This window comes from Cyprinus carpio, chromosome A21 (assembly GCF_018340385.1).
Source record: "Cyprinus carpio isolate SPL01 chromosome A21, ASM1834038v1, whole genome shotgun sequence".
NCBI lineage: Eukaryota > Metazoa > Chordata > Actinopteri > Cypriniformes > Cyprinidae > Cyprinus > Cyprinus carpio.
In genome coordinates this window covers 4,275,257-4,295,726 of record NC_056592.1, presented here as the reverse complement: position 1 = coordinate 4,295,726, position 20,470 = coordinate 4,275,257, and the positions used below count along the sequence as shown (strand labels likewise).

The 20,470-nt window shown below is 35.1% G+C and overlaps 1 protein-coding gene across 1 annotated transcript in view; it reads right to left on the bottom strand.

The window, feature by feature from the left end:
• Positions 1 to 20,470, bottom strand: part of LOC109080552 (collagen alpha-1(V) chain-like) — a 94,662-nt gene that overhangs the window by 2,650 nt on the left and 71,542 nt on the right. The window contains exons 39-65 of the mRNA XM_042711402.1: positions 19,276 to 19,383; positions 19,067 to 19,156; positions 18,801 to 18,854; positions 17,532 to 17,639; positions 17,333 to 17,440; positions 15,386 to 15,439; positions 15,079 to 15,132; positions 14,887 to 14,994; positions 14,143 to 14,196; positions 13,938 to 14,045; positions 11,331 to 11,384; positions 11,113 to 11,220; positions 10,491 to 10,544; positions 10,350 to 10,403; positions 10,185 to 10,238; positions 9,983 to 10,036; positions 9,777 to 9,884; positions 8,751 to 8,804; positions 8,606 to 8,659; positions 8,319 to 8,426; positions 8,159 to 8,212; positions 7,814 to 7,849; positions 7,634 to 7,687; positions 6,313 to 6,574; positions 4,861 to 4,973; positions 3,233 to 3,301; positions 61 to 294 (exon numbers count right to left, since the gene is read on the bottom strand). Of these exons, the coding sequence (XP_042567336.1) occupies positions 61 to 294; positions 3,233 to 3,301; positions 4,861 to 4,973; positions 6,313 to 6,574; positions 7,634 to 7,687; positions 7,814 to 7,849; positions 8,159 to 8,212; positions 8,319 to 8,426; positions 8,606 to 8,659; positions 8,751 to 8,804; positions 9,777 to 9,884; positions 9,983 to 10,036; positions 10,185 to 10,238; positions 10,350 to 10,403; positions 10,491 to 10,544; positions 11,113 to 11,220; positions 11,331 to 11,384; positions 13,938 to 14,045; positions 14,143 to 14,196; positions 14,887 to 14,994; positions 15,079 to 15,132; positions 15,386 to 15,439; positions 17,333 to 17,440; positions 17,532 to 17,639; positions 18,801 to 18,854; positions 19,067 to 19,156; positions 19,276 to 19,383 (2,370 nt within the window). The remainder of the gene's footprint in view (positions 1 to 60; positions 295 to 3,232; positions 3,302 to 4,860; positions 4,974 to 6,312; positions 6,575 to 7,633; positions 7,688 to 7,813; positions 7,850 to 8,158; positions 8,213 to 8,318; positions 8,427 to 8,605; positions 8,660 to 8,750; positions 8,805 to 9,776; positions 9,885 to 9,982; positions 10,037 to 10,184; positions 10,239 to 10,349; positions 10,404 to 10,490; positions 10,545 to 11,112; positions 11,221 to 11,330; positions 11,385 to 13,937; positions 14,046 to 14,142; positions 14,197 to 14,886; positions 14,995 to 15,078; positions 15,133 to 15,385; positions 15,440 to 17,332; positions 17,441 to 17,531; positions 17,640 to 18,800; positions 18,855 to 19,066; positions 19,157 to 19,275; positions 19,384 to 20,470) is intronic.

Below are 20,470 nucleotides of genomic sequence, written 5' to 3'. Positions count from 1 at the left end.
AATGGCAGAAACATTAAGTTAGTATGCACTTCCGAATTCAGCAATATTTCTGGCTCTTACCGCACATCCGTCGACGGCGGCTCTGATGTGTGGGTTGTTATCATAAGACATCTCCTCATCATTGGAGCCCAGGAAGCGGATGGCTTTATCGTAAGAGTCCAGTTCCTGGTCGTACCAAACCACTGATTGGTAACAGTTGTAAGTCAGGTTCTGCCGAGCCGTGGCACTGAGTAAACGCAGGAATGTCATCTGGACCACTCCGATCGGATTGCCCTCCGCATCCACGTACGAGAGCTGTGCAGACAAACAGACAGCAGTGCTGTATAGATAAAAGCTGGACAAACGCCCCCTAGAGGTTCTGCTGAAAACTACACATCACACCCCTCTGGTGCTACACTATTTTATGATCACTGACTATTTTGTTTTTAATTTGAGTTTAAAAATCTACAATAGCAATATATATATATATATATATATATAATAATAAATAATAATAATAATAATAATAATAAAAACAGTTTTAAAAGTGGTGGTATGATGTGTTTTCCCTGATGAGACCTAATATTTTTTTTTGCATCTTATTTAGTTTATTGTTTTTTTTTTTTTTTTTGATGAATAATAAGAAAAAAGGAGGAATTGTTTTTTTTGTGGTGAAATTGTCAATAATTTTTAATAAATACTTAAGTATAACAATTATGTATATCAGTGTTGCCAAGTCCATTGGGCTACTTTATCACTGTTGCCGCGGGTTAAAGCAACCCCGATAACGTGATATTTAGCCCCAGGAGTGTGAATTTTACCAGGGGAACCCCGCCAAAAACGGAACATGATTTTTAATGGGGAGCTCCCCTCGAAATGCAATTTGGCTAGTTTTGAGTAACGATTGGGCAGGTTTTGTTGTGAACACCTGGCAACCCTGATGTATATACACTTTTGTTCAAAAGTTTAGGGTCATCAAGGCTGCATTTATCTGGTCAACAGTAATATTTTGAAATATTATTACGATTTCAAATAACTTCAGTCTTCCATGTCACATGATCCTTCAGAAATCATTTTAATATGCTGATCTGGTACCCAAGAAACATTTCTTATTATTATCAATGTTAAAAACAGTTGTGCTGCTTTGGGATTCTTTAATAAATATTAGGTTCAAAAAACAGTATTTATTTGAAATATAAATCTTTGTAACATAAATGTTTTTACTGTTACTTCTGATCAATCCAATGTATTCCTGCTAAAAGCAGATTAACGTTTATATATGGTTAAAACTTTGTCTCTAAACACAGGCAAGAGCACAAAGCTCTTTTCCCAGTTCAGTTCTGCTCTGCATGTATCAAACACCAAAATTCATTTACACATTCAAAAATGCAAGATAAACTTATTTTGTTACAGACTCCACTGAAAAATATCACTAATATATTCAAAAGAGTTGTGCTGGTTTATATGCAAATTCTCCCCTTGTGGTGTGATGCAACATTTGCATTACGGAAATATGCAAATGTTTTGTTTTCATTCTTGAATATACCAACCCATGTTTAGAAGAAAACTCCTTCTCCTCTGATCCACAAACACACACATGTGACTGACTGAGAGAGTGAGCGCATGCTCCATGCACACACACACACACATACACACATCATTATATACTTACGATTAGGAGGTCCTCTGACACACTTATACGCATTGACTCTGCATGCATGCATGCAACCCACCATGAGCACCTGCCCAAGATCACATTACCTCATGATCACAGCTGAATGTCAAGAGAGACTGAACCCAGAAGCTCAGTGACTGAGAGCCACCATGGACACAACGGCTCTGTTCCAAACACTAGTGAACGTCTCTGTCTACCTTCTAAGGCAGCAACTTATGTGAAACAGAACCCACAGCAGGGTTATTATAGTTAACAAAAGGTATTAACTAAAATGAAAACCATAAAAACATTTTTGTTACTTGAAATAAATAAATTACTAAAATGAATAACAACTATGTAGACATGTTAAAGTGAAAAAATAAAAAACTATTTTAAATATTAACAAACACTATAATAGTTTATCAATTATGTCAAAATAACATATAGTGGCTGATTTGAAACGTTCTTCTCTGGCAGCAATTTAAATATAATCAAAATAATCTTTGTGAAGTGTGACGCAAGGACTTCTTGTAGTCTTTTTCATCAAGTTTACTTGTACTTTTTACCTCTGAAAAAATTATTTTAATATTTTATGGTTAAGTAGCGTTATGTTAAATACAACATAGATTTGCACAATAAATAATGTTAAGTTTTCACATTATTTTACCTTAAAATAATTGTATTGTTTTGTTATATCTTATGATTTATGCTGTAAATGGAAACTTAGTCCAATTAAAATGTTAATGTTAATTAAATGCTGCATTTGGACTTTTTTCTATTGACAATGCATTACTCACTTGCCTAATGCCTACAGTTGATTCCAATACAGCATGTTCCTAGGCTAATGACTTGATACTCTACATGCATTATGCTAAATAGTGTTTTTAAAACTGAACTACCTTTTCAATACTGAAAAAAAAAAAAAATCCCTCAAATCTATCCACATAATTTTGACTAAGCTCATCACAATGCAATCATCTTCTCTGCCAAGGATTCATGCAATCCTATAACAAGGTATCAGGAAGCTGTTTGATACAGCCTTTGCTTGTCCATTAATGTTATTTACCTGTAGGTGAGCATCTCACTAGCATTTGGAGCAGAACAACAATCGTGTGTTAACAGACTCAGTCACTTCAACGTGATTTTCTCACAGAAGATGGGTTGGATTCATCAGTCAGGCCTTTCACATCAACAAATCTAAAAATTCTAGGGTAAGTTAGGGTTTATGTCAATCACTTTTTTGAGTGTTTTTTGCTATGGAAACAGACTGACTGACGTCTCCATCCAAAGACCTCAGATTACCCATAAGTCTGAGCAAACACACTTTTTGCTGCTGTTCTGATGATGACCATGCTCAGCCACGAAGGGATCTGAAAAGCATGCAGAAGCACGGGCCGTCAAGAGACCGATGGTCCGGAAACACTGAGGATCCGTGGACCCTCGGTACCGAGCCCGTTCACACATGCATTCCTACTTACCATGGACCCTCTCTTGTAGCGACTATACCATGTGCCTGGACTGTCTTTGGGCCAACGAGCCATTTTGCTCTGTAAAATAGGAGACTATTTCAGGAGGACAAGAAAGAGGAGTCACTCTTACCAGTTTACCACGTTTGAATTCACTGAACCATGACCCTGGACTCTCCTTCCCCCAAGAGGTGAGTCTGGCCTGTGAGAGAGAGAGTCAGCTAGAGTCAATACTGCAGACAGACAGACAGACAGACAGGAAGAAGCAGGTAGCCTATGGGAATTATTTTGATCTGTTTTGCAGTGTAGTTGTCAATCTGCCCAAGGCAGAGGCTTTCACATAAGACACGATCCTGCAGACAGTTCGCAACTATAATCCAATTATAATTATATTAGATATATTAATATAGAATAATTAATTTTTTTGCTGAGCACATGAAAAAATGCCACTTAAAAACCTAAAAAAAAAAAATTTGCAAATGAAAAAAAATTTAACAAAAAAAAATCATATTATTATAATTATTATATAATTGTTTTTTTCTTTGTAAATACAAAAAATGTCACCTAAATTTTATTTTTTTAACAAAAAAAATATAATAATAATATAATAGAATTTTAATATATGAACAAAAAACAATTGACTGAAAAAAATACAATGTGATTTAAAAAAAAAAGTAAAATAAAAATCAGAAAAAGTACTACTACTACTGTTAATATAATCAAAACACTAAAATTTACTTGAAACCTAAGTGTTTAAAAAATATGAAATGAAAACTTGAGCAAAAAATTCGAAAAATGAGCAAACGACAAAAATGTCACTTATAAACCTAAATAATAATAATAATAATAATAATAAATTAAAGTACTTTTTTGCAGGATGAAGGGTCCAGTAGTGTTCACATAATTTAATGCAAATGCAAAACAAAAATTTTATGATACATTATGATACAGGTTTTGCTGTCATCCTGAATCACCAAAAAACCCCAAAACTCAAATATGACCAACAAAAATCATTTTTGAGGGAATTTTTGCATCTGGTGTGAAACGGTCCGTCGGAATGCAAGGGTTGGTTTGAATTTAAAGCTTGCACTGGTAAATATTTGTGTTAGGTGAGAATACGCCTGAGGAAGTTGTTTGTTGATGTCTGCATCTGCTGGTATGAAGAGTGAACCTGTGGAAGAACTGAAGTTAGTGCTGAGAGTCACCTTCACACCCCACTGAGTGATTTTCCATCAGTGACGCTTCTGAGACTCATTAAGGCAAATAACTCGTCACATTGTGTGCAGAATCTAATGCACAAACATCATTAAAGACTATGATACAAGAACCATCATTATATTCAAGAATGATAATTCTGACTCGTTTTGAGTTGAATAGCTGGTATAGACCTTATTCTGATTGAGGGGAAAAAAGTACAGGTCATTCAATAAGCCATTCTGATGTGCATGGTATGTCTTTCCATAGATTTCCAGTGGAAAAAACCTGAAGACAGTGTGACATTGAACAGACTGTACCACTATTCCTCTCTGCATGTTAAGCTGAACAATTTCTCTCTGGAGGTTTTTCAGGAATCCATGGACTACTAACTGTGAGTTGAATCTAGTGTGTGTTTGTCTTAAGTTTGATATGTGATGGTTTTTAAATTGTTGTTGTGCTTTGTGATTCATAGATCAAAACTGTTTTACCCTAGATCTGGACTTGTGGGAAGGGAAGCCGTCCCAAAGTGTTTTGCTTTGTGGCTGTCAGGAGAACATTTCTTACCCCTTCACTCTTTTTATCGGGGAAGATGCAGCTCTCTCCACCTGCTGTGAAGTTACAGTACACTTTGAAAGAGTCTCTGGAGCAGCCCTGGTTCGGATCAATCCAGTATTCACCTGAAAACAGAGAAACAAGGGCCATCATAAGCTTTATGTATTATTTTTTAATCAATGTTTTAATCTTGTGATTTGGCACTTGATATGCCAGTTAATTGTAAATATTTGTATATGTCACAGTTACGGAGCCCCGCACATGACATGCAAGAAAAAAATAAATAAAAAATGTGGGCATGATTTTTTAATTTGTTACCTTGATTTACAGTGCGCACAATTTAATAATTTGTTCCCTCATGTTAAGTAAATCATGCACTCTATATAATAATTTGTGCCCTCATTCTAGGTAAATCATGCACGCGTTTTAATCATTACCTCTTAACAAGTGCTGGTGCTTTATTCATCTTCAGTAGGCTACGTATCGTATCTGCATTCTTTATGAACAGGCTAAACTTAAAATTAAACCCTATTAAAGTGCCTCTGTCCAAAACATGACAACATAACATCAACATTTTTATGAGAATGCACACGCAGACAGGAAGTACAACTAATTATTTAGTGCACGCAATTTACCTAAAGTGAAGGCACAAATTATTATATCGAGCACACGATTTACTTAAAACAAGGAAACAAATTATTAAATCATGCGCACGATCAAGTAAATCAAGGTGACAAATTAATAAATCGTGCCCACCATTTTTTTTCTTTTATGTCATGTGCGGGGCTCCGTACACAATACATGTAACTAACGCCCCCAAATTAAGATAACGTTAAATTATGAAGACAATTTTTAATTAGGGTTGCAAAGAGTTAGAAAAAATATGGTACATTTTTGGGAATCAGTTAAGAATTTTTGGAAATTTTTCCAGAAATTTACCAGATTTTTTGCTGCTTTGCTACCCTAATTTTAATTAAATTTATATTTGTAAACAGGTTTTATGCTATATCAGTATTGCTAGATTTTTTTTTTTATAAGCATCATCACTTTGGGTGTTGCGAGAATGTTTTGGATAGTTGCTAGAGTGTTGCAAAGCGGTTGCCAGTTTACTACTGTAAACTGCAAAACTCACCATCTCAAAGTTTGGACGGTTACTTGAGTATTGTTAGGCTGTTCTAGGTGGTTGCTAGGAGGTTGCTTGGCCGTGCAAAATGCATCACCACAATGTTTGAATGGTTGCTAGGATGTAGTTTGGTTACTAAGGTGTTCTAATTATTTGATAGGCTTTAACTAGGGTGTTGTGGACGGTTGCTAGTGCTTCACATTTTCTCTTTATGTAATTTTTCATTTGCATCATAGGTACCTTCTGTCTATCTCTGTTATCTCTTTGTTTTTACTGATGCTTTGTTTAAAACGGTCATTAACATGTTTGGAAATGTGTGTGTGTGAGTGAGTGATACACACCATCTGGGAAATCAGGGTGGCACAGCTGCAGGTCTTTGCAGGTGCGGGCGGGGTTACTCTGTGTGCCCAGCGGGTTTTTCATCTGTTCAATCTCCAGTTTGAGAGAGTTCAGAGAGCCGAATATCTCCTCCATGCCGTCCTCATAGTCTTTGTAGTTGGCGTCTCCAGCGTCATCCATCATCTGGCTGGCGTCAATGTTCCTCTTTGCCCGTTTGGGGCTGGACTGGATAGGCAGAGGGTGGATGACATCACCAGGTGGACCCTAGACGAGAAGACATCGGTCAATATTCACATAACATGCATTATTTAGAGCACATGTTAGTGCTGCTTGCTCATGCAAAATTCACCATAAAAATGTTTGGGTGGTTGTTAGGGTGTTGTAAAGCAGATGCTAAGGTGTTCTTAATGACTGCTAGGGTTTCCTGGGTGGTTTCTAAGGTGTTGCAAAGAGGTTTCTAGGCTGTTACTAAATAACTTTAAAATGTGAGTGTAGGTTTGTCATGCAAACCTTGTTACTTCAATGTTAGGGTGGTTACTAGGGTGTTGTTAAGCAGTGACTAAGATTTTCTGAGTGAGTGTTGTTTTTTTTTAGCTGGTTGCTAGGGTGTTGAAAGGATGTTTTGGGTGCTTGTTAGGTTGCTGTTAAGTAGTTGCTAGGCTGTTACTGGAAAATGTGAGTGTAACCCACTAGGGTTAATATAGTGTTGATAAGCAGTTGCTAAGGTAAGAGATTTACAGTATTGCTAAGATGTTTTAGGTGGTAGCTAGGGAGTCACTAAATTGTTGGAAATTTTTTGCATTGCTTGGCCATACAAAATTCAGACAATGATTTTGATTACTATGATTTTGCAAGTGGTTGCTAGGGTGTCGTGGGTGGTTGTTAGGGCATTACATTCTCAAAGCTTCTAATCGTTTCCTATTTTATGTCTCACTCTATAAATAAAAATCCCTGATAATAAAAACTACTGTAATAAACTTGAAAAATAACCGTATCTAAGATTATCCATCTAAACAATTTACACTTTTACACTGACATTAAACACAGGCATTTCTCTCTGTGTCCTGAAGCTGGGTTACTCGGTGTGTGGGAACCGCAGCTGACACAGTCTGTAGATGTGAAATATCAGGTTTTCTCAAGGAAGCAATATGCACTGGATCTCTCAGAGGAACCTTAACAGATTCGCTTTACACCTCAACTATACTTACGTAACATCTACTGCAGAATCACCTGTTTAAATATGCGCTCATCTCACAGAGGAACAACTCGTTTGTGTGTTTAGTTTCGCTTTGTTTTATAGTTTGGTTTAGTGCAGTTACGTACTGGAGGTCCAGGAACTCCCGGCTGTCCAGCTTCTCCCTTCGGTCCAGTCTGACCCTACAGAGACAGAACCAAAAGAAGGTTTAGGCAAATCAGAGCTACTTAAAGAGGATAAATGAATCTGCTAATTAAAATACTAATTAAATGAACAAGAATGATTATATAAGAACATGACTAACTTACAGATGATCCTTTAGCACCTTTAGGACCAGGAGGACCCTGAACAGAAGTGAAACATACATATGAATCACAATTATGAATTATATTTGTATATAATCTCCTCTAAAAAAAAATAAAGATTATAATTAGAACCAAAAAGATGGAGAAACTTTTTAAAGTTTTCTCTCTTTTTTTTTTCTTTTTTTAGAAAACCATTATGTAGAAACCAAAATACTGATTTTAAGAATCCAAAGATTTGCAACTCAAGAACCTTATACAGGCAATAAAGAAAAAAAAAATTTGCTGCACCACTGAAAAACTTTTATTTTTCATAGTGTACATAATAAAGGATTAAATAAAAAATGGTACCGGGAGACCAGGAGGTCCAATGGGTCCAATAGGTCCAGCAGGCCCTGAAATACCCTGTAGAGAAATACTTAAATATTGAAGACTGCTTTATGAAAATCTATTAAATTAAGCAAGTTTATACTAGTTTTTATTGCTGTATGTCTGTGAACATGTTCCATACAGTGTCTCCTTTAGGTCCTGCAGTTCCCTGTGGACCCGGCAGCCCTCTGTCTCCCTTCTCTCCCTGTTCTCCTGGAGGTCCGATGAGTCCAATGAGACCAGGATGACCCTGAAACGAGCCGCTTGATTATTAAACTAATTAGTAATGAACATACTGCTTCATAATCACTAGCAAGAGTTCAATTAATGTACTTGACATGTAAAGTCATTACTACAGCTGTGTTCCAAACACTAGTGAGTCACCTACCAATTAATTAAGAGTATCAAAGATGAATTTGCTTCTCTCACCTTTTCACCTTTAATACCAGTATCTCCCTTCAGTCCTGGCAGTCCAGGAGGACCCTGAAAGAGAGAAAGATAAGAAGAGCGAGGACTGTAGATTGTCTTTTACGACTATAATGAACTCATTCTCAGAGGAATATCATGTCGGTACCATCGGTCCAGGAGGTCCATCGGGTCCAGGAGCACCGGGCAGTCCTTGTTCTCCCTACATCAGGAACAAACAGATCCATTTATTAACACAAAATCACGCCTTAGACAGAACTGTATATGAGATCTGGTGATATAGTCTTGTGGTTGAAAGAGCGATTTTTACTCTATTTCAAGAAAAAGAAAAAATATGAAATGTTATTATTATATTATTATGAATGAGATACATAAAGGTTTTCCCACTGTGACATTATTTGTCGAGGCAGTGGCCATTGTTTTTAAAGCAGCATGAATTAAAATGCTAGGATGTATATAAACTTTACAACTTATAAATAAATGTTAAAGTATATATATATATATATATATACAGTATATAATATAATTTTTTGGCATCATAAAGAGCATAAATATCAATGCTATTTATGTATATAAACTTTACAACTTATAAAATCATTAAAACTACACAAATTTTTATTTTTTTATTTTTTTTGCATTGCATTGCATTGCAAAAATTGGATTTGTTTTTTTATTTTAATTTTAAAACTTTTTAAATCTCAAATCTACAGGTCCAGTTTCTTTACTTGCATGTGTATATGTGTATATAGATATATGATATAATAATAATAATAATACAAATACTAATAGTAATTTATTCATTTAAAATACTAACAAACAGTAATTAAATAGTATTTACTAAATAGTAGATTACTAATAGTAATTTAAATAATATCAAATATTTGTCACATTGTAGAATTTTTTTTAAATATTTTGTTATCTTGAAATAAAAATTTTAAATTTACAGCTCCAAATTCTTTATGCCCTATATATATATACAGTACTATATATATATATATATATATATATATATATACACAGAAATTTTAGAATTTGTTTTGATTTTGTAGTGAACTATGACCCGGGTATATTATTTACAAGGCTTTGTGAGATTCAGCAAATACATCTAGTTAAACTCTGACATTAGGACCTAATGAGCTGTGTACGGTTGTCAGGCTGGTCCAGTATCACTCACCACTGGTCCAGGAACACCTCTCAGACCCTCGGGACCAGGCTTTCCAGGGCTTCCCTGAGGACCAACTGGACCTGTCTTTCCAGGTGGACCCAGGAGACCAGATTCACCCTGATTCAGACACACAAAACCATTCAAACCATTGCTGTAATGTATTTGTGACTGTAATAGCGCTCCAGTGCATGATTGTGTGAACATCTGCATATTACCTTGGCACCCTTCTCCCCCTGTCTTCCTTCAGGTCCAGCAGGTCCATGAGGTCCCTGAAGAGAAAAAATGAAAATTGAGAGCCATATATAGGTATTTTTAGTTTAATCCTATTAATATTAATGGCTAGTCAGAAATATTTTTGGCTGCTAATTATATATATATATATACATATTTAATGCAAATGATATAAGCATTGCTCACTCTCTTTCCTGGAGGGCCAGTGGGGCCAGTTTCACCAGTAGGTCCAGGGGATCCCTGAAAGAAACAAATAAACAACATTATAAAAGCAGCAAACATTATAAAACACACACATATGCATGCAGCCGACACCAGAGATGTCAAATGGTTGTGTTTAATCATACTCACCGGCTGACCAGGCTCTCCATCATCACCCTTATCTCCAGAAGCACCATCCAAACCCTGTAGAGCAAAAAAAAGGATGCTCCTTCCTTAAACAATCTGAAAATATATTTGCAATACATACATTTAAACATTAATAATACTTACATGTGGACCAGGCTCTCCAGGAGGACCAGGATCACCAGGGAAACCACTTGGACCCTGAAAATCAAAGCATTTCATGCACATTTCATACAAAATGGTAATCACACTTAAAAATTCAAAGGATTAATAATAATAGCAAAATCACAACAGAGGCATAAAAAATAAAAATAACATGCATAAGAAACAATAAAAGCAAAGAATAAAAATTATTACTTTTTTTTTTTTAATGTATTAAAATTGTAAAAAAGAAAAGAAAAAAGAGGATAGAGAAATAAGATACAGTACAATATTAAAAAGGTTTGGGCACCTCTGTTCAATAGCATATAGCAAATGACATACTATTTTGCATACATAAATGTCCAAAATTAAAAATGTTTTGTCCAAAATTTTAATTCTGTATTATTTTGTCTAATTAAAAATAGTTAAATAAATACATAAAACAACTAAGGGAATTTATGCTTCATACTGGTGTAGTATGAAATATTAATTTTGAGGTTTGCTAAAGACTACATTTAAGAGTGTTATTAAATTATTAGTGTTTTTAAAGAATAACTTTGATTGAGCATTAGATTTTAAACAAAATATTTTTCAGACACCAAATAAAGCATTGATGATAAGAACGTACAGGACTTCCTTTGGGACCATCATCTCCTGGTGGTCCTTTTGGTCCGGGGGGACCAGCAGAACCAGCGGGTCCGGCTTCTCCCTTTTCACCGCGCTCTCCTCTTGGACCCTAAAACACACACACATACACACCAGATATGAGATATGTGTGTTGTTCTGAGAATTTTAGCAGTGAAGTTTTAGAGTTTTGCATGTGCAAGTTTGGTTTTTTTGCCGTACTGGAGGGCCGACGTCTCCTTGCAGACCTGGTTCTCCTGGTTCACCGGCGTCTCCCTAGAGAACAACAGAGAGAGATGTAAGTAAAGCATGGCAGGGCTCTTTTTTGTCCTCAACACTGCAGAGATTTTGTCCACTGGACAGAAGAGCATGTCTCGTCAGCAAATCTGTTTTCCTCTGCAGAGCAACACATTCTAGCGTGAAAATCTGCACAACATCGATATTCAGACAAACAAACGTCCTTGATGATGACCAGTTCCATCAGACATCAGATGAGAATGGAATTATACTGTATGTTTCCAGACACTTCTGTACGGAAGAGGATTAAGACCAAGCAATAATTAAAAAAATTCCATCTCGAGATTAAAGCCATTGTAATGCGAGATTAAACTTGTTAAATTTCAAGAAAAATTTCGAAATAAAATGTTAAGGATAAAGTCGTTGTATTTTGAGATAAATTTTTTTATATTTCAAGAAAAAAAGTCAAAATAATATGTTGAGAATAAACTCATAAAATTACGAGAATAAAGTCGAAATAAAATGCTGATAACCAATAAATGACTGATATTAAAATTCTATACTATTTAGTGTAAATTAATATTTTTAAAATTAAATTACTAAATAATAAATTAAATGATTAAATAAATGGCCATAATTAAACAAATAGTCTAAAAAAAGAAAATAAAAACAAACTGAATTAAAAATTAAATTATTATTAATTATACTATTTTTTCTAAAAATAATAATAATTAATAATACAAATAAAGAACCATGTAAATAAATGTCTAAAATGAATAGTCTATATTAATATGTCTATTTGTCTAACATTTTATGTTATTGTTCTTTTTTGCTTGATATCAATAATGAAATTAAAATGCTTTACTATTTTGTCTAAATAAAAAAATAAATAGTTGAAAATAAATAAATAAGTAAATAAATAAATTATGTACTATTTAGTCTAAACAAACAAATAATTAAATACATATATAAAAGGCTGAAATTAAAATTCTCTACTATTTTGTCTGAATTAAAAAAGAAACAATAACAATAAAAAAGAAACATCTAAATAAATAAATGACCATAATTAAAATTCAATATTATTTTATCTAAATAAAAATAAATAAATACAAACAAAACAATTGTTTTATGCTATTAATGTATTTTAGACTTTGAGATTTGTTAATAAATTATAGCGTTATTCAATTAATCATGCTTTTTACAGTGTTATTAAATTATTAGTGCTTTCAAAGAATAATCTAATGGTAAAATTAACCTTAGTTAGCACAATTAAATATCCCAATTTCCACTGATACTGATTCAAAAAGTAATAACAGTGCTGCTTAGCAAACCACTAATAAAACATTATTAAATCAGTCAGTTTGTGACATTAAACATTCAATATAGTTCATCCTCCCCCTCAGATGCGGATATGAAAGACCAACATCAGTTTAACCATAAATGTGCTTTCTCTCATGCTGATAAACACGAATATGAGTTATTCTCTCTGCTCTTAGAGGCTGTTTAAATGTGTGTGGATACTTCTGCACGTCTGCCATACTGAGGGATTAAGAGTCTCTCAGATGCTCTGAACTGCATCATTCATGTGAGTGTGTGTGTGTGTGTGTGTGTGTGTGTGTCAGACTGAGGTATCTTTCTCTCTGTAGTGGGATGAGAGGTCTGTCAGAGTGAAGTGCAAAGGTAAATCTTCCAGACTAACAGCAAACAGCCTTGTCTCCAGGTCTCATTCTATCATCTTTATCTGTTTTCTTTAAGTCCTCCCCTCGTCTGTGTTTTTCTGGGTCATTTCTCTGGGCGAAACTCCTCTCTAAGCAGAACTGAAATGGGTCCTTGGTTCCGTGGGAGAACAATAGTGCTGTAGTGCCATATTAAATAATACTGACAGTGGCCAGGGCTGAGGTGATGGAGCGCAGTCATGTGAACACACGGCCTGTTCGCTCTGCTGAGACATACACAGAGATACAGACACTCACAGCTCACTGTCACACTCCATAAACACACACACACACACACAACCAGAACTCAGGATAAAACCTCAAGATCACTGCACTGGAGGTAAAGCATAGCACAGAACTGAATGCTCTTTTGTAAAGTAAAGCAATGCGCTACTTTGGAATTTATACCATAATACCTTACCTTTTCCAAGTAAGTAAATCATGTTTAATTCTTTAATGGAGAATACAATCTCTCGTCACACAGGCAGAGTATTATTTCACACTGATTAGATACTGATGCAAATTTGCTGGTCGTGAAGCTCAAACCAAAGCATCAGAGAAAGCGTGTTACACTTTTTGAGGATATTCATATATGAATGGCTTATTTACAGTCTACACATTTATCTTTCAAAAACACTCACAGACACACAGGCAAACACATACACGTACACCGCTTTAACTCTAGAGAGAAGCTACAGGAAAACCTCAGTCACGAGAGACAGATCCTGAACTGACTGAGCACACAATCACACACACACACACACACACACACACACTGGGGTAATTACTGGCGTATTCTCCCTCAGATCAATAAGGCACCGGTTTCTAAATTCAAATAAAATGTTAGTGTTTTGTTCATGACGCGGATGCGGATCACCTTTTCTCCCACGGCTCCTGGGTTGCCGATTCCTCCTGGAGGTCCCTGTGGTCCATCGGCTCCTGGGGGTCCGGAGGGGCCTCTGGGGCCAGGAGGGCCTGGTGGACCCTGAGAGAAAAGTCAAGAAAATACAGAAAGAAAACTCAGTTTCTATTGGAGCACATTTACGTTTTACCAAACTGACTGTATAGATGAAGAACTGTACCATCTGACCGACGTCACCAGTCTCTCCCTTCTCACCGGGGGGTCCAGGCAAACCCTGCACACAAACACAACCAGTTAAAACCAACTGCAACTCATATTATCCAGTCAGATCCTGCCCAAACTACATAAACAACACAACCAGTTAAAATTTTCTGTCATTGATGAACAAATTTGTTGATGAATTGAAAAATGTATTATATTATGGACTGTGGTGCAATAATTGTTTCAGATGGTGATAGATCTAATCACAAAAAAAATAAAAAATAAAAAAAAAATAAAAAAGATTTAAAATTGTTTTTTTATTATTTGTTTATTAGTTTAAATTGGTTTAATTTGATGTATAAAAATAAATTTAAATGAAAATCAATAAAACTATATAGACATAAAAAATAATAAAAATGAAATTGAAAAATGAAAAAATCTAAATAAAATTATGAAATAGAAACTACTGTATAATAGTACATCAAATATTTTGTTTTGTACCAAAGTAACAAAAACTATAATAAAAATTTATAAAATATGTATAGACATTAAAAAATAATAAAAATGATAAAAACAGCTTTATGACTAAAATATTATTAAAATTTAAAATGAATTAAAATATACAGTATGAGTGGTAATTGTTTAGATAAAATCAATACATCAGTTTAATTAATAAATAAAATGAATTAATACAAATTAATAAAACTATGAAAGTACAGTAAAGATACTAAAATAACCCTGTTTTACACGTTGACGTTCTGACCTGAAGGCCAACGGGGCCGGGTGGTCCTGGGAAGCCTCGTGAGCCCTCATCTCCCTTCTGTCCAAACAGACCCTGCTGACCTCTGGGACCTGGCTCTCCATCAGCACCCTGCAGGGAGGAAGTGACATCACTAGCACCACTTATACCACAGCAAGACACGCCATATGAGAAATGGCTGATTTCAGTACTTACAGCCGGACCCGGCTGACCCGGAGGACCTTGGCTACCCACTGGACCTGGAGGACCCTGAAGAATGTCAAAAAGAAGGAGAAAAAAATAAATGAGAAGAAAGAAAAAAGCAAGCAAGCACAACTCATTGATTTTCATAACAAAGACAACATCTATATTCATAACCGCACAGTGGTAATAACAGAATGAATGACTGCCATGGGAGAACAACACAAACAAACAGACAAATCCAAACAGGACTCATTGAATAAATTATGTTCTTGGACTGAATTGTAATGGAAATGTAAACAGTAAATTCAGAGTGACTCACCTGCTCGCCCTTGTCACCTTTGCTTCCCTTCTGTCCCGGCTCTCCAATCTCACCCTGCCACAAAAACACAGCATTTACATATGCAAATATGTCATATCTAAAACAATATCTAGAAAATATCTAAAAAGGTGACATGATACGATTATACAAAAGCAGTATCTGTTTTCAGTTTCTGAAAAAAAAAAAAAAAAAATTCTTCTGCTCACCAAGATTATTTGACAAAAAACAGTAAAATTGTGGAAAATTACAATTTCAAATAGCTGTTTTCTATTTGAATATGTTTTAAAATGTAATTTATTCCTGTGATCAAAGCTGAATTTTCAGCATCATTACTCCGTTTTCAGTGTCACATGATCCTTCAGAAATCATTCTGACACTCTGATTCGCTGCTCAAGAAACATTTCTATTACTATCAGTGTTAACAAGAGCTGTGCTGCTTCATTTTTATGAAAATCATGATTTTGTCAGGATTCTTTGATGAATATAAAGTTTAAAAAAAAAACAGAATTTATTTGAAACAAAAAATGTTGTGACATCATAAATGTCTTACTGTCATTTCTGATCTATTGAATGTATCCTTTCTGAATAAAAGTATGAATTATTTCGTACAAAAAAAATCATATAAATTTTGAATGGTAATGTATTCATATTCATATGGTAGTTACATTAAAATTCCAAGGAAAATCAAATAACACAATGAGATCACCATTGTATATGTTGGGAAAAAAACAACAACATTGTATTAACATAGTACATGCCTAAAAACATGGTATTGCCAGGCTAATTAATAACACTCTACAATATATTTTTTAGACTTTTTTTGTTGGTGAAGTCAGTTATTAGGAATCTAACATTGTTATTTATTCCTCTGACTATATTTCCCAGAAGGCTTTGCACCTGTCACACATGGCAGAGCTGACACGCATATCCTTCAAATATCGCTCACACCTTAAAACTGCCAATGCTAACACATGTTGGTGTCACACACACCAACACACACACAGATCTGTGTGTGACACCAACATGTGTTAGCATTGGCAGTTTTTGTGTTAGCATTGAGAGGTGTGTGTAGGTGTGTGTGAGTGTGTCACGGTGATGTCATTTCCCTGACACGTTCACCTACTGTAAGTGTTAAATTAGATCAGTTCCAATAAGGCAAACTGCATATTTGATTCCCTGCGCTGTTATATCACTTATATTTCAGTATCACACATATTTCTTATTTGAATGTGACATTGCTAAGTTGCTATTCCACCGGTTTGATACTCTAATATACACAAACACAGAAAACACCTGGTATTTACTTTTCTTAAAAAAGAACGAAATTTAATAACATGCTAACTTTGGATAAATTATGAGTTTAATAGTGATTAAATATTAAAATAAAATTTAAAAGTGTAGTATTTCCAGTACCTGTCAAAAGTTTGGAAACATCATGATTTTCAAATGTTTTACTGATGTTCAGAATGATTTCTGAAGATCATGTGACACTGAAGACTGGAGTAATGATGCTGAAATTTCAGCTTTACATCACAGGAATAAATTACATTTTACAATGTATTCAATTAGAAAGCATATATTTAAATTGTAATAATATTTCACAATATTACGTTTTTCACTGTATTTTTGAGCACATAAACACAGCCTTGACTTCATTAATGTATACCGTATTATCAAAGCGTCATTTATTTTTTTTAATTTGGTCATGCATCAAGCAAATATCGAACCATCCATTCATTCCTCTAGAGAAAATATTGATCAGACAGCTGAGCGGTTTGATCTATGTGTGTGTGTGTGATGTGACCTTCACTTTTCTTCATCCTGATCTAATCATCAAACAAACCCACCAGATTCAACCATGATCATCAATTACATGCCATGTCTCTGTCCTTAATTCATTCATGTCACTTCTCAAACCTTCTTCTACCACTTCTCTTTCTTCTGTACCTTATCACCATCCTCTCCCGGGGATCCGATGGGTCCGGCCGGGCCTGGAAGTCCCACAGGTCCCTGAATACCATCTCTACCAGCTGGGCCTTGAGGTCCTTTCTCGCCCTAATATGAGAGGTTGTAGTTGGATATTTATAAATATGGAGCTAAACAGGTCTCAGAAATGATGATGGAGCATGTTTGAGGAAGTACTCACAGGTCCACCTTTCTCTCCAGCGGGGCCCGGGGGTCCTTGAGGTCCGGGTCGGCCAGGGAGGCCAGTAGGTCCAGCTGGGCCAGCAGCACCACGTTCACCAGGAGAGCCCTATGAATATGCAAACATGAAATTTCATCACTGATTTACTTGCAACAACTGCCATTTGCTACTGAACTCTTGATGATCTGTTTGATTAATTATGCATTTGTTCTTCGTACAGAAATCGTACAGAGGTGTTGACAGCTGGCATGCATATATGATTTTTAATGCAGAAATAAATGCTGTGTTTTCAAGATATTGATTATATAACTATGCATATTGCGACATTATATAAGATATCAGTAAATCTGAATATTCACAATCCTGCTGTGAAGTCTGCATGAAAAGAGAGAGAAAAGAGGAATAGATAAACCTTTTGATCATCTTTAATCATTTATAAATATGCACTAGTCAGACATTTGGACACAACTACTTATTATTTGACTTTTTTATTTACATTTTATTTGAATGGTAAATATAAAAATCTATTTATGATCATATATAAAAATATTTTTTTACAATATTTAATATAAATATTAATATTTGAGCATCTTCTTTCAACCAACCTCATTAAAAACACAGTTTAAGATGTTCACATGTACACTGCCAATCAAAAATTTAAGGTCAGTAAGATTTTGTAATGTTTTTGAAAGAAGACCTTGCTCACCAAGGCTTTATTTATTTGATCGAAATACAGTAAGAATAGTAATATTATTAAATAAAATAACAGTTTTCTGTTGTAATACATTTCTTTAACAATTTTTTGATGAATAGAAAGTTTAAAAAACAATGATTATTTGAAATAGTAATCTTTTGCAACATTACAAATGTCTTTGCTGTCACTTTTGATGTATTTAATGCATCCATATTATTGCAAAAGTATTATTTTCTTACTCATCTCAGACTTTTGAATGGTAGTGTACAGTATGTTGAACACTTGTTGATGCTTTTTCTGCACTATTCACACTAAAGCATAAATTAAATAGTTTACAAAACTCATTTCTATCATTCGTATGTATAAATAAACATGCATTCAGTCAAGTAAGTCCTAATGTTTGACTGGTACTGTAGATAATACTGTAAATCATCCATGTCATACAAACACTGTACTCACTGAAAACCCAGTGCGTGGAGTAAAAGGATAAAAGAGAAAGAGAAAACAAGGTAAACAAGCAAAATACAAAGCAGTTGGAGAAAAGACAGGCAAATAGAGAGAGCATGTCTACTTACAGCGGGTCCAGGTGGCCCTGGAGGTCCTTCATTCCCTTTCAAACCTGCTGATCCCTGCAGAGAGACACATAAAACTGCTGAACGTACACAAACACATCCAACTCGTTTGATGGGTAGAGGTGACACGGGGATGTACTATTCATACTGAACAACAAACTAAAAAGCTCAAAGCATAAAAAGAGAGATGCTCGCCTGCGCAGAATTTACGAGCGAGTTACACAAAGTTGAATAATTATGGATAGGCATATTTCATTCGTGAGACTCACCACAGGTCCTGGTAAGCCTCTCTCGCCTGGGAACCCTCTGAGTCCTGGAGGTCCATCTTTACCTGTGGGTCCTGCAGGACCTGGATCTCCCTATAAAGACCAGATATGATGTAAACCGGTTTTGACCAATAGATACTGAATTTGGATCTGTGTATATGTAACTTTATTGTGTGTAAATGTTGACGTGTTTGGCCTGAATTTGCTGGCACCTTTGCTCCTTCTTTCCCAGCAGCTCCAGGTAGACCCTGTTCACCGGGTGGTCCTGGGGGTCCAGGGTGGCCTCGCTCTCCCATTGGTCCTGTCTCACCTGTTGGTCCCTGAAAAGAAAGAGAGATGGATTATGGGTAAGGTAGTGAGCTACTGTAGATGAATCTTTGGGTCGACAGTGAATCGATTCAATTGACGATTAATAATGAATTAATTCACAAGAGATTTGCAAATTCCCGAGTTTTCAACATGATTTATTTATGCATATTGCTACTTTAACACATTATTATTAATTCAAATTATAAAACTGACCTATGGTTTTTAATGCAATAATAAATATGAATGTATATTATATATCTTATATATTGTATAAGATATCTGTAAAATCTGAAAATTAAAAAATGCTGGTGTCAAGACTGCATGAAAAGAGAGAGAAAATGTCAAATAAACATTAAAGATAAATCTACAATAATTTTCCTTGACAATTATACACTAGTCAAACTACTTATTATAATAAAATAATAACCAAAGAAAGCAAAGTACGGTATAACCAAAAAAAGTGATCAAAAATCCTGGAAAACATACATTAATAAAGATTCAACAGGTGTTTCAAAAAAATCAGTGCATATGCAAATTATGTGAAAATCAGATTATATGCATCCATTTGCATGGCAGAGCATGTGTACTATGTGTACGTCTATATGTGTGTGCGTGGCACTGTTGAAACCTGTGCCCACCTCAACATTTGCATAAAAAGTAGAATATCATGATTGCTTATGAATAATTTATTACCCAGTCAGTGCCAACATCTAACCGCATAAACAAAAGCATGTCAGGAGACAAAGCACAGACAGGCCAACAAACGGCCCGTATGTAACCTAATGGAGCCATTGTGATTCCCCGGTGACAACCTTAGGACACCTTTAAGATAATCTAATGAGCGAGTGATGGCTGGTGACAGCCTCATGAATATGTAGCACGTGTGTTTTGTGTCTTCCTGTGTTTGGTATGCTTGATGGAAAGATGGGTGTGTTTGTGGTGATGCTTTTTTGTGTGTGGTGCTTTATAATGTTTTATTCTTCTGCAGAAGGTACAGTAGATGCAGCATAGTGATGCAGCCCTTTTATTTTATCATTTTCATGTTTCGAGGTTTCCTTTTTTTCAAGTTTTAGTGTTTATGTGCTTTTGTTATGTCAC